This window comes from Toxorhynchites rutilus, chromosome 3 (assembly GCF_029784135.1).
Source record: "Toxorhynchites rutilus septentrionalis strain SRP chromosome 3, ASM2978413v1, whole genome shotgun sequence".
Taxonomy (NCBI): Eukaryota; Metazoa; Arthropoda; class Insecta; order Diptera; family Culicidae; genus Toxorhynchites; species Toxorhynchites rutilus.
In genome coordinates, this window is record NC_073746.1 from 314,525,644 (window position 1) to 314,540,385 (window position 14,742).

Genomic DNA, 14,742 nt, shown 5'->3' on the forward strand with positions numbered 1-14,742 from the left:
TTTGTGTATAAAATTGCTCCGAAGTTATTTCGTCCGCTTCCTTGCTGGAACCGTCGGCGAAGATAACGGTACGAACGTGGTGTACGAGAACTATTTTAGGTAAATTTCGACTTTTTTGTGTAGTTAGATTTGTGAAAGATCTTATATATTATGAATAAGAATATTTTTCTTACAGCAGATCCGATGTTCCGCTGCACAAGCGGCGAGGAGGGGTTGGTGGTTTCCGGCTCGGCGTGCAAGAGCAACAACTGCGACACAGAAGATTCAAATCAATCGTCGATACTGCAGAAGAAAAAATACACCTGCAACCTAGCGCCAAACCAAGCCAGCTGCCTCTACTGTCAATGCATGTTCCCCTCGGACAACTTCAGGAGACTGCTATCTCGTCGAATGAATTGCTCATGACAGATTCCGCCGCGAAGGAGTATTTTACTGACATTGACCTTCAAGGGAGAGATGTTAGAAAACAGAAAAGAAAGGTGTCTCGATTCAAAGCTATAATGTGGCCGAGTGAAAAACATACAACATACATGGCTACAATGACCAGTCCGTGAGTGACCAAACTAAAAGATTTCGGTACCATGCAGCTTCCATCGGGATTACCAGTGAAAATAGGTGAATATTGAATTATTTTCTAAATGTTTGCCGCAGTGTTACACAACTCGTTCTATTTTGTAGAAATTAAGCTATTCAATTTGTTGAACGTGATTGTTGCATTTGGCAACGTATTCGCGATAGGGGCACCCGTGATCAACGTGAGCCACATCAAGAAGAGCAAAGAGCGTACGACATGCATTATCGAGGATTTGTGTTTCGATGTCCCATCCGAGTATGTACGACGTGGTTCCGATTTCCATCTTCAAATCACCTTCGAAGATGAGGATGAATTATTGTAATTTGCGATTCGGGTCGCGTAGTGAGAACGACGAGGTGGATATGTAGGAAGCACTGAGAGTCCATATGCCACTAACATCAAACTTCTACGAAGGCGATAAGTTGCGAAGGCTTGTAAGTTTGTTTGTATTTTACTCCCTATTGTTTGACATATAATTTTTTGGCGTATTTGGATTCTTTTTAACGGTTAGGTAAATTCTATATTTTCTTTTCAAGTTTTGACTGTGCATCTTTTTTTTCATTTTCAGGTGAAAAACACCTGCCGTACTCAAGACCTTTTTCATAATGAATCTCAATTTTTGTATTTCAACCATGTAATTCTGCCTAAGCAGTAGAGGATGAGGATGGCCGAAAAAGCATGCTATTGAGTACTGTAATACAAAACTCACTCGTTAAAACCCTACTGGAAAAGCTTTTCAATAATTAAATAAAGATAAAAATATTTCAACACAGCTTTGAAATAAATATTGTTCAAAACATATTGTTAATATCCCTAATCCCAATTACAAATGAGAACCATGAATTTCACTTGTATTGTACCGATGGTGGGCCAACAAATCAGCCAACACTGAACGGACGAATCGATTTTGTTGGACTTACAAACCGTAGTTTCGTTTGGCATTTGTGCCCACCATTTTTTTTCGTAGGATGTACCAATGATTAGTAGGGTCGAAAATGACTAACGAATTGGTAATATTTACCTAAAAATTCGTCATATTTACTAAATATTTCTGTCAGTGTAGATGAAAGGGATCTCATCGCGTAATTTTTGAAAAGGTCCAATGTAACATTTTCGTCAACTCGAGAAAAACGAAGCTGAACATTTTTCCGCGAAGTGTCTTAAAAAAGAATCGATCTTTATCACTACTCTAACCAATAGCAGTCAATAATAACATTGAAAAAACAACCGTTTTTCCGTGATTTTAGCTTGAATTTGAAGCCTTGGGGCAAAAAATGTTATATTGGACGTTTTGAATGTCCGCGTTTGCACATTGGACATATTACGTTCCACGCTAAGAATTTGAAACTAACTACTAAACAACAATCCAAATATCAGTATATCGTTCTAAAGACAGATTATTACTGTTATTACTCGTTGAATTGCTCTGAAATCGATAACAACACCTAATCGAAACAAAAATTCAAAACGACCGAAGTAAGACTTCATGTTGTTTTGACTGATTTGCTACTTCGGACGTTTCGAGCATCGGAGAAAAGTGGCGTCCGAAGTAACAGCTGAGTGCTTAAAACCAGAATCTGTACATTTGACATTTTTTGTATCGGCGATTAAAAGATGAAGAAGATATCTGAACGATTGTTTTTGTAATGCATTCTATGATTCAAAACCAATAGTTTGCATCCATTAACTTGATTTATTTATATTTGGTACATTGGATCGTTCAAAACTTACGCGAGAATTCATCACGTAATTTTTGAATAGTGGATGTAACATTCACGTCAACTCGACAACTTCATTGTAACATTGGATCTTCTCAAAACTTTTGCGAGATTTGTTTTTTTGATCTGTATCACGGCAGTGAAACTCCATACAAAATAATCGTCAAAAAGTATGTATTTTTTCAAAGCTTGCTTACATCGACGAATGCTTCGTACTTTGCTTCGTACACCAGGCCAGTTTCAGAGAACAGTCTTTCTTTGCAAACACTACTGTAAGGAGCTGAAGGCAAACCATAGCAAACCTTGCCAATTGGGGTACTGCTTATGGGGGCTCTACACGATTCATCCAACGTTTTACTCGAATGTTGGACTCAAACATTTGACTCGATGAATCGACAAATGTTGTGACGAATGTGCTGCTACACGGTGAAGTGAATGTTCGATTCAATGCAATCGGTCCAAACAATCGGCGAGTATTTGGATCGAATGTTTATTGTTTTTATTTACCATCAAAAACGTTAGGAAACTTGATGATGATGCGAGTATTGAAATTGCTGCCGTAGCAATTGTACTGCCCAGCAAACATTAAATCGTATAATTTTGCACGTGCCAAGTCTTACAAGAAATCCGAATAAATCATAATCGCATATAATATCAATTAAAGTATGTATCCTGTATATTTGAAATCGCATAAAATGTAAAAACTCGATTTTATATACCATTAAAATTAAGTCGCAATTCGGTATAATCAACATCAATTTTATGATTTACATTGTCGTAAAATATATTTAATCCGCATCATATGCGTATATTACGCTGATGCAGTTTGTGTGTCGTATAAGCGTATAATTTAAATCGATTCAGTACTGTAGTAAATCGTGTTCCATGCTGAAGGAATTTATTAAACAGTGAATCATATTAGATCCTAATAAAAAACATATTACATCATATTGAAATGTCAATGAAATACTGATGCACTCGAAAGTTTTAACTGCTGTTGAATTAAATTTCAGATAGCCGCGCGAGTGGATGATAATCCAGACGACCGAGTTCAAACCCACATCGCAGCAGCTTTCACCAAACATCAATCTGTGCCATTTTAAACATTCATATTCCACTCCCAACACAAGTCAATCAAACAATTATTATTTCTACAAACATAAATACTCATATATAAAAATGGCGATTCGTGAGGCTATAATAAACATTTCACGAAAATATTTTGCGTCATTTGTTTTTTCTATGTCTGTAATAAATCGTATATGAGTATGGAAAAAGTCGTATTTGGTGCTTTGTCAATTCATGAATATATTCATATTAGATCGCAATTCAATTCCAACATAATCGCTATTATAGCCGGTCAAAGTTGCATATTCATCCAAACAAATTCGGTAAGCATTTGCCATGTATGTATATGGCCTCCACTTTTGCATGCATATGCCAGTTAGGCGCATTATATGCCAACCAGATTTTAGAGCATATGACGTTATATATACGCTTCTTATGCGATTTAATGTTTGCTGGGTGATATCGTGCTGTAAATTAAAAATGCTTGAAATCAGCATTATTAAACTGCAATATTTTGCCGAATATTTTGAATTTTATGAATCAATTTCATAGTTCCCTCATCTAAAACATGTAAACCAAGGCGCCTAGAAGTATATCCTAAGGTGGGTCAACTTGCTAAAACCACTCTTCAGCCATCTTGGAAGTCTACTGTGTTTTGTTTGTAAACAAAACACAATACGCTAGTGCCGAAGCTCGCTCCTGATCAGTCTGTCTCTTTCACGCTTCAAGCAAATAATTCCCCTTCTGCTTTCTTCCGTACTGTTTTCATATACCGCTCCCCTAACCAACTTAGTGACGAAACGGTCTCACCTAGTACCATAGACCCGTCTTGATGTAAACCAAGGTGCTTAAATCAATGTATAACAGGTGAAGCAACATCATCACTTCAATAATTAGGGGATTACGGTCTGTGGAGCGGGGGTTGTTTGTTTTGTTATTGCTAGGATACGCCATTTTTGCATTTTCACATGCGAGAGTAGTGGAAATGAGAATGAAATTCTACAAAATCATCCCTTTTTTTTCACATAAATTCGCAAAAGCCGAACATAGTAGGCATCGTTCGAATAAGCGTCGTAGCAGTTTGTAGAGAGCCGCCGGCAGCGTTCTGATGCTGTTTGTAAACAATACCGACAGCAATTCCAATATGGCTGAAAGTGCATTTCATATGATTGTTTCACCTGGTATATATAGAGGCGCCTTGATGTAAACAAACCAATCTGTCAATGTCATCGAGTGTCGAATCAACGAATGACAAAAATCCTTTGACTCGTGCCACTCGCGTTAGAAGGTAATCTACAACGAACGGATTACCTTCCAACGCGAATATTCGACACTCGACATTGGAGGTTCGTAGCTCGTCAGTAGACCACACGATGCGTCGAATCATCGAGCGTCCAGCATTCGAGGGTGTTCGTAGCATCGTGTAGCGCTGGCTTTAGAGTTTAATAACTATCAAACGTAAGTAACATGATCGCGATTCATTCGAAATGTTTTTTGGGATAACAGTTTGGGATAGCAATGTGATTTTTTCCTGAACATGGCGATGACTATCATTTTCTTTTGCCACTTCGTTGGAACAGTCCCAAAATGTGTTGTGAGCTTTGCGTATCTGGTTTAATTCAGTTTCGTCTCTTTTGCTTCGTTTAATTTGATTTTTGTCGAAGTAAGTTTATCCTCTCTCAGATTATCACCTCTGAAGACAGTTTCAAGTTTTTTTAAAATCTTGAATGAAAATAATTGATTGATGTTTTTTGCTTATTTGAATTCGTAATACTTTCTATCACTCGACTAGTATTAAATTATATCCACAAAAATTTCATCATATTAGAAAAACAGCAATAGAAAATCCTTGACAGGAAAAAATGTGTTTAATATTCCTTGCAGAAAAAAGCGTATTATAGATATTCGATATAGATATAGATATTCGTTCTATACAGAAAATTTAATCATTGTTCATAATTTTTGTGTAAAGATGTGTTTATCACTCTCTAAAATGTTATCTTTTATTAGCTTTATACACACGTGTAATTTCTCCCAGTTTCGTATTCGCAAATAGAGAGCCGAACATCCGGCCGCCGGATATCTGGCTATCTGGCCTTGAAGCTTGCCGGATAGCAAGCTTGAAGCTTTTTTACATAACATATCAAAAAATCATAGATGTGTTCTTTTTCGTTTTCGAGTTATGATTTTTGAAAATTAACCGATGGTCCGAAAAATATTTTTTCCCCTTTTTCCCAAAAATTATTTTTGCTATGTTTGCAAATTTATGAATAATGCCTATAATTATATTTTTTCAAAGAATCATTGGCTTCAATTTGATGTATCAATCATCTCAATCTGTTCAGTAGCTCAGAAGTTATTAATTTTTGAAAAAAGTCAGTTTTGAAAAAAAATGTGGATATTTCGTACCACCTTAAAATGGAAATGGGCATCCTAATGAAGAAATAAAAAATAAATATTTTGCGAAAAGGAATGGAAGTACCACTTTCCACGAAAATCTTAGAACCACTATAAACACGTACGATTTAATTGAATAGAAAAGTTGTCAACTACACTGAAATTAAGCTCATTTTCAAATTCAAACAAAAACTGATTAAAGATTTCCAGAATTTCTTGTTGTTTAATGTGTGGTTTTGGTTGTTTCATTTTTGTATTGGTTGCTTGGAAAGACGGTAGACTCAGGCGTCCCAAAAGTACTGCATTTTCATTACAGTCGGTATGAAATAAAATCGAGACTCACTGTGTGCGCGCTACATTCGCATACAAGCGACAGAGCACGAATGAATAAAATAAACCTGTGCTATAGCAGCCGGTGCTTCGTCGAATTTGTCTGATTTGTCGGGCCCGATCGTAGTGAGCCAAACGTACTGTTAATTTTCCATTTTTTCGTGTCTGCTACTCCATTAATTCTGTCGCTGTAACAGTTGCTCACGATGCGATGAATATCATCGGTTTACCCGAGTTACTGTCAAATTTGACTGTCGCAAGAAAAATGTCATGACCAAGAAATCGCGATCGTAAGACAAGCCTTTATTTTATGCGTTTGTGCTTTTTCACCAGTACGCTCTGGGATGTGGTTGTGAGCACAAGTTACGTATATACAGAGACAGCCGATTCAATTTTAGATCGGCTGTATCGAGAATGATGTACTGTTGGGATGGCCGAATCAAGATAGGTACACAAATGAGCAGCAATTCATAGGAGAAACAAGCACGGATTCCTTAATGATTCTAGGAGAGAGTTTCTTTGTTAATATGTATATTGATGACATCGGTAAATACTCAGTGATGGGAATGTTTAGATTTATCCTCCAAGTAGGAAGCCAACTTTAAACGTTCGAAAACCGATGGATTTCAAACAGGCTCAGTACAATTTTTTTTAGAGGCGAACCAGCCCAGGAGGCTGAAAGTCTCTTCAATAAAGAATTAAAAAAAGGACATATTTTTTATTATGTATGGTCCTCATGATCTAGTGGCTTGCGTGGCGCTTGCCACGGGGGCTTCGAGTTCGATTTCCGTTCGGGTTAGAAATTTCATCCGAATGATCCACTCCATCGTTGCTCCTATCCGCTCCACTACCCCCAGCTTCACTCTCATCTGGCCATGCATTTGCACCCGCGAAACTTTCATCTACGCTAATTCCACCCACAACACTTCCTCTCGCATTTCTTTCAACAGATTCTCCCCTGTTGCTCACACTGCTCACTACTCACAATTCGGAATATGCTGCAGAATTCACCAGAAACTGAAAATTATCTTCCGTTTCAAAGCCTACAACCTATAGTTTGCGAATGAGAAAATGAATAAAATACTGGTGAATAAAGAACACACTTTTGTAAGCGAACGACATTGCATAATATATACAAAGACACCCGACATCATCAGCACGAGGGAAAAAATCATTCACGACAGTAGCAATGCATTTACGATTGCATTCCGAATCTACAAACAACATGACTAGTTAGCAACCAGGCCTGTCGCAGACGAATGAACAAAATACTCACATATGGAAATGCAGCCGTGTACAGTAAATATAAATGTCGCACGACATTTTCACTGTGTGATTGTCGTTAATAGATTGATCTAACGACTGTTACGGGCCAATGATGGTGACAGTCGTCAGAATACAGTCGTGGTGCGGTACATTTGGTACCCCTGGGTAGACTATAATGATTTCTGGAGAATTCTACTTATAAATATGAAAATACTAGCTAACCCGGCAAACTTCGTCCCGCCTATTTACTTGATTAATTCTCGAGTAATGCAGAAATTTGTGTTTTATTTGTATGGCAGCCACCCCTAAGAGAGGGGGGAGGGGTATCTAATCACCATAGAAACATTCATTGCACCCTAAAGTTTCCATATGCCTAATTTGGTTTAATTTGCTTGATTAATTCTCGGGTAATGCAAAAATTTGTGTTTCATTTGTACGGCAGCCCCCTCTAAGAGAGGGGGAAGGAGTATCTTAACACCATAGAAACATTTATTGCATCCTAAAACCTCCACATGCCAAATTTGGTTTCATTTGCTTGATTAATTCTCGAATAATGCAGAAATTTGTGTTTCATTTGTATGGCAGCCCCCCTTTGAGTGGGGGAAGGACTGTCTAACCATCATAGAAACATTTATTGCACCCTAAAACTTTCACATGCCAACTTTGGTTTCGTTTGATTGATTAATTTCCGAGTAATGCAAAAAATTGTGTTTCATTTGTATGGCAGCCCCCTCTAAGAGAGGGGGAAGGAGTATCTTATCACCATAGAAACATTTATTGCATCCTAAAACCTCCACATGCCAAATTTGGTTTCATTTGCTTGATTAATTCTCGAGTAATGCAGAAATTTGTGTTTCATTTGTATGGCAGCCCCCCCTTTGAGTGGGGGAAGGACTGTCTAACCATCATAGAAACATTTATTGCACCCTAAAACTTTCACATGCCAACTTTGGTTTCGTTTGCTTGGTTAATTTCCGAGTAATGCAGAAATTTGTGTTTAATTTGTATGGCAGACCCCCCCCCCCCTTAGAGAGGGGGGAGGGGTCTCAAAATATCACGAAAACCTTCCCCGGCCCCAAAAACCCCTACATACCAATTTTCATGTCGATCGGTTCAGTAGTTTCCGAGTCTATAAGAATCAGACAGACAGACAGACATCACTCCATTTTATATATATATATATATATATATATATATATATATATATATATATATATATATATATATATATATAGATAACTAAAGTAACTGAAGTATAACAGAAGTAAATGATTCCGAAGTGCTTCATTGCAATTCTGAATGTCCATTGCTGTTGATGATTAGCTTTCTGAATCAGTCCTTTTTGAAAATACTTTCATCAATCAATCAAACTGCCGCCTGCAAAGTTACGAGTTGAAAAATTACATGACACGTTCCGTAAGTCATTCCAGTATAAAGAAATTCTAATCAAGTTGGATTTCTTTTTATCAGAGAAGTTCTCCTGAAATAATGAAACCCATGGAATTTGCTTCCATATCAGTTTTTAGACCCGCAGTTTTGGAGATGGGATTTTTATGGTTTGGGGAGAAGCTTGTTAACCAGATCAAAACCCTATCAAGAACTTATGAGGAGTGATCCTACGAATAGTAGATGTAACTCACAAGCAGTATGAGTGATTTGAAGAGCTTAAACGAGCAGTATCTTCTGCGTAGAACGAAATACACACTACAACTTAACGCAGCTTGGTGGAAACCACCCCAAATGGGATATTTGAACTGATTGAGGACTAAAGATGACCTACGAATTGAAAATTATTGTAATTCATGTGAAATTGACGTTAATTTTATAAAGGAGTGAGAGTTTTTCCATCTGGTTGTATAGTTATGAAACACTGGAATTTAAGTTTTTTTTAATGTTTTGCGCTTGAACACAACAATAAATCAAATCACAAATCACTAGTCTTATAAAGCAAGATAGTTATTGCATTCTGCACTATATACTTCAATTCAACTGACATCTCACGTATCTCTGGAAACTCGGAAAAATTGAGCGGTTCTATAGTTATGAAACACAGTGTAGCAACGCGCCCATGATTGGACAGCTCTTCTTTGTGGAAAGCATAAAGGTGATGGTGCCAGACAGCGATGATTGTTGAATTTGATACAGTGGATCGGTCGTTCAGATCTCTTTCCTTTGTGATGTTCACGTTTGTTCAAGTAGTCGCGTGAATTTCTAAGAAACAGTATCTTGCTAGTTCAATAATTATTGTGGAGGCGATCTGGCGTAGTGGTAACATCCACATCTCTCACGCTAAAGTTCAGGAGTTCAATTCTCTCTCCCGACATTCTTCCGAAATGGAAGTAAAGTGACGAACCACGAACATTTAAAAAAAAAGCCTCATCTGGAGGACCGGAAATTTTCCGCTTATTTGTGTGGTACTCAGCAAAAAACTCTCTTTGAAGGATTTCAAACATGCACTGCATGGAATTAACGTACTTTTTCTGATCCAGCAATGAGACCAGTCTGATGAAAATAGAGATAACGGAAGTTCAGGAGAAGAGGAAACTGAAAAAAAAGTTTCCGCAAATCAAATGACCAAGAAAGAAAAAGAAAACCAATGGCAAAGGAAAGAAAAGTTAAGAAAAAGATCTGCTGTTCGTTATTTTATTTCAGGAACTGATAGTTAGTAGACTCTAAATATCACGATCCCTCTCACCAGTTAAAGATAAAATTAAAAATATGTTGTTGTGTTTATGAATTGTCGATGTTAAGCTGACAAATTGTAGTTCCGATTGACTTTGTGTGCATTTCAATTTTTCTCTTAAAATATGATATATATATATATATATATATATATATATATATATATATATATATATATATCATTATTTCTTTTAGTGTACCACACCTCCGTTAAATTTTGAAGCTATCCCACATTATATATATATTCTATACACCTTGGTTAAATATGCTGCTAGTAGTTTCGGCAAACTGATGTGACACATAGAACGAGGCAATTGGTTAGCCGGCATATTTCGCCAAAAAGAAAATTAGCAAATAGTGGTGGAAGTTGAACTGCTTGCTCTAGGAATTCGCATTAATAAATTTGTCCACTTGTTCACGTAATTTATCAAGTGAATCACTGCAATTAAAGGTATATTTGTAATGGCATCTGTTCCTAAGAAAGTGAAAAAATCCGATGACGCGCTGGAAGACGAATCGGAAGCGTTGGAAGCGATCGACAGCTGTCAGAACGAGATCGATACGCTCAACGAGAAAGCGAGCGAGGAGATTCTGAAGGTGGAGCAGAAATATAATGCGCTGAGGAAGCCGTACTTCCAGAAACGGAACGAGATCATCAAGCGGATTCCCAGCTTCTGGGTGACAGCAATTGTAAATCATCCGCAGATCTCCGGTATACTCGAGGAGGAGGAAGAGGAATGCCTGCAGTTTATGGAGAAGCTGGAGGTGGAGGAATTCGAAGACATTAAGAGCGGTTATCGTATTCATTTTTACTTCGATGAGAATCCTTACTTCGAGAATAAGGTGCTGACTAAGGAGTTCAATCTCGGATCAAGTGGTGGTAAGAACACAATTTTGATTCTTTAGCCGGCATTAAACGTTTTATGTTTTTTTTTCAGAAACACCTGTTTCAACGAGCACTGCTATCAAATGGAAGCCAGATCGAGATTTAACCAAAATGTTGCCGAAAAAGGCTATGGCCAACCGTCGAAAGCGTGGTCTTGAATATCGAACGTTCTTCGATTGGTTCACGGATAATAATGATCCTATCAATGACGATATCGCCGAGCTAATCAAGGATGATCTGTGGCCGAATCCTCTCCAATACTATCTGGTACCGGATATTGAGGTAGAGCCGGAAGCGGAAGAGGATGGTGCTGATGAGGATTTCGGTGACGAAGCCGAAGAGGAAGAAGATGAAGTTGAAGAGGAAGAGGAGGAAGCTTAAATCTTGTAGAGTGAGAGTTTGAGTTAATTAGCAACACATTTGATGTAAAATATTTAGCTTTTCCTTGGCCCATTCCCGCAAGGATACAAAAGTGAATGATAATAGTTTGTAGCATCTGAGGTTCAGAAGTAATCATTTGCCAATCATATGATCTGCGATCATACAAAACAAGTGTATATTGTTTATTTTCTCGTTTCTTAGAAAAGATTCAAAGCATAATTTTGAGCCATGAAACAATAATACTTCTAACACTGAAACTAGCAGTTAAACAGATATTCTGGATACATCGCAACAGTTATTGTTCGATTCAAACAAATGTATTTGTTCTACTCTAAAGTTGATTATTGACACAGATATCATATAAAGAAAAAAAAATGACTATCAACTGAAGTTGAGTAGTCATAAGATTTTGACGATAGCAAAGCAGAATCAAACATAATTATAATTAGCAAAGAAATGGAAAATGTTTGCTCCACCCACACACACACATAGGAGATCGAATTAATGAAGTATTATTGACGACAGAACCATGTTTGAAATATACAATGCTAGTGGACAATTAATGCATAATATAAGAAATAAGTATAGGAAAATCATACATTGTTGCGCTTTTTTTTTTGTTCGAAACTGAATTAAGAAATGAAGTACTATGAACGTGTATTCAAATTTTATTTGTTCTCTTACATGTTCACGCACATTACAAGTTTCTTCCACTTTCGCAGACACTAAACATATTGCCACCTAAAGCAGTGTTGTGTGTGGCTCTTCTCAAAGAAAGCACTGACCAGCTCAGCTCCGCGTAATTTAAACTGGAACAGAGATGATATCTGTGTATTTCTTGATCTTGCTGGCAACGCTCATATCCACATATTTGTCTCCGATTGAGACAACCATTCCACCGATTAGCGATGGTTCAACCTTGGCTGTCAATAAGATGGTCTGGTTGGGCTTCAGGAATGCCTTCAAAGAGAAACGAAAACAATTCAAACAATCTGTCTCAGCTGGACCAAATAATAGTTTCTTGCCTTCAAGGCGGACTCCAGCTGTTTACGCTGAGAATCATCCAGCGGTTTGGCGGTCTTCACCTCGCAAACGACCTCACCCCGCTCAGCAGCCATGATCAGCGAGAAGGCGTTGACAATACCTTCCAAGCGACCGAGTCGTCCGTTTTCGGCCAAAACCGCCAGCAGGTTTCCAGTGGCAGCATTGTACTTAACACGGGTCGAGAGCTCCTTCAGTGCATCGGCCTTGATGCTGCGCTTGATCGAAGGATTAATCAACAGATCACGAACCTTCGGATCTGAGCGCATATGACTCTGCAGACCCTTCAAATCCTTCTCGACAGCATCCAGCACCTTGTTCTTGGAGGCGGCTGAATACAGAGCACAAGCGTAGCGTCCTTCCAGACCGAAAACCTGAATCGGAGGCTTGACTAGCTGAGCGGCAGCCGAACTAGTGCTCAACTGGCGAGCCTGGAACGATAAACATTTGGTGCAAAATTACATAACCGGAACATATCGCATCATAACCTTCGATTAGCAATCAACCAAATATGTTTGCTCCAAACGCAAAAGCTATATTCTTGGTTTTCCGTATTACTTAGGACTTTACAAGACAACCAGAAGCTTACCAGAATGGAAAATTGTCCCGACGGTGCCATTTGCTGTGCTGATTCTGGAGGATTTTTCTTTCGACTTCGGTTGCTCGGCTCGATTTTGTGGTGAGCTTGACAGCAGTGTCAAACGTGTTTTTCTGCTGCTGCAGGGATGCCAAGAATTTTTTTTTTGATCCCACCGCGAGACGAGAAAATATTTTCAAATGTAATCACCAAATTGACACATGTTTTGTTTTCAGCGTGACCGGAATAAATCGCAGTAGAAAACAACTGCAACTTTCGCTAAAAAAAGTGTAGTAGGCTAGAAATATTCTGGCGCGGGTATAACATAATGGGTATAAATACCTCACAGAACAAGCGTAATATCTATTCTAAATTAATAGGAGTATCGGTAAGTTTCTTCGTTTTTTTTTCAAAAATTAATGCTTTATTCTGCAAAAATGGTTAAAAATTTAATATTCAAAATATTCACCAAGGCGGTATAATAAGGTGGAACGTTATGTCAGAACTGCTGTTCAGCCATTACTTGAGTTCGAATTGACAGCGACCAAACGAACGGCTAGAGTTTTCCGAGAAAGAGGATAACAACCCAGCAAACATTAAATCGCATAACAAGCGTATATATAACATCATATGCCCTAAAATTTGGTTGGCATATAGTGCGCCTAACTGGCATATGCATGCAAAAGTGGAGGCCATATACATACATGGCAAATGCTTACCGAATTTGTTTGGATGAATATGAAACTTTGACCGGCTATAATAGCGATTATGTTGGAATTGAATTGCGATCTAATATGAATATATTCATGAATTGTCAAAGCACCAAATACGACTTTTGCAATACTCATATACGATTTATTACAGACATAGAAAAAAACAAATGGCGCAAAATATTTTCGTGAAATGTTTATTATAACCTCTCGAATCGCCATTTTTATATATGAGTATTTATGTTCGTAGAAATAATAATTGTTTGATTGACTTATGTTGGGAGTGGAATATGAATGTTTAAAATGACATAGATTGATGTTGGTGGAAACTGCTCCGATGTGGGTTCGAACTCCGGTCGTCTGGATTATCATCCACCAGCTATCTCGCGCGGCTATCTGAAATTTAATTCAACAGTGGTTAAAACTTTCGAGTGCATCAGCATTTCATTGACATTTCAATATGATGTAATATGTTCTTTATTAGGATCTAATATGATTTACTGTTTCATGATTTTCTTCAGCATGCAACACGATTTGCTACATTACTGAATCGATTTAAATTGTACGCTTATACGACACATAAACTGCATCGGCGTAATATACGCATATGATGCGGATTAAATATATTTTACGACAATATACATAATAAAATTGTTGTTTATTATACCGAATTGCGACTTAATTTGATAATGGTATATAAAATCGAGTTTTTACATTTTATGCGATTTCAAATATACAGGATACATACTTTGATTGATATTATATGCGATTCTGATTTATTTGGATTTCTTGTAAGACTTGGCACGTGCAAAATTATACGATTTAATGTTTGCTGGGAAATGGCATGCAATGATGAGTGCATACCGCTATGTGTTTGCTGCGCATAAACGTTGGTTTTGTTTACGCTGTTTGTTACGGACCCAATTTAGATAGCAAGGCCGGCCAATAAACAAAATAATGTTATTGAAGTGCAAACGAGCGCATAGAAAATTTATAGCCCAATGAATCACCAGATACGGCCATGTGATTCGTCCCTTTCTTATTTTTCTTTTCCTTTTGTATAGCTTCAGACAAGCGGTGCATGACGCACCAGAAAGTAGGGACAAATAAAT

General features: G+C 37.6%; 2 protein-coding genes across 2 annotated transcripts; one reads left to right on the forward strand and one right to left on the reverse strand.

Annotated features, from left to right (window-relative positions):
* The first annotated feature begins 10,318 nt into the window (after positions 1-10,318).
* LOC129775805 (protein SET) lies at positions 10,319-11,618 on the forward strand. The gene is made up of 2 exons (XM_055780910.1): positions 10,319-10,915; positions 10,974-11,618. The coding sequence occupies exons 1-2, from the start codon at positions 10,498-10,500 to the stop codon at positions 11,300-11,302; spliced, it is 747 nt and encodes a 248-aa protein (XP_055636885.1). The 5' UTR covers positions 10,319-10,497; the 3' UTR covers positions 11,303-11,618.
* A 329-nt stretch (positions 11,619-11,947) lies between these two features.
* Positions 11,948-13,086, reverse strand: LOC129775806 (ATP synthase subunit O, mitochondrial). Its single transcript, XM_055780911.1, has 3 exons — positions 12,933-13,086; positions 12,328-12,774; positions 11,948-12,262 (listed from the first exon to the last, which is right to left on the reverse strand). Exons 1-3 carry the CDS (start codon positions 12,960-12,962, stop codon positions 12,107-12,109), a joined length of 633 nt encoding a protein of 210 aa, XP_055636886.1. The 5' UTR covers positions 12,963-13,086; the 3' UTR covers positions 11,948-12,106.
* Positions 13,087-14,742: the final 1,656 nt, after the last annotated feature.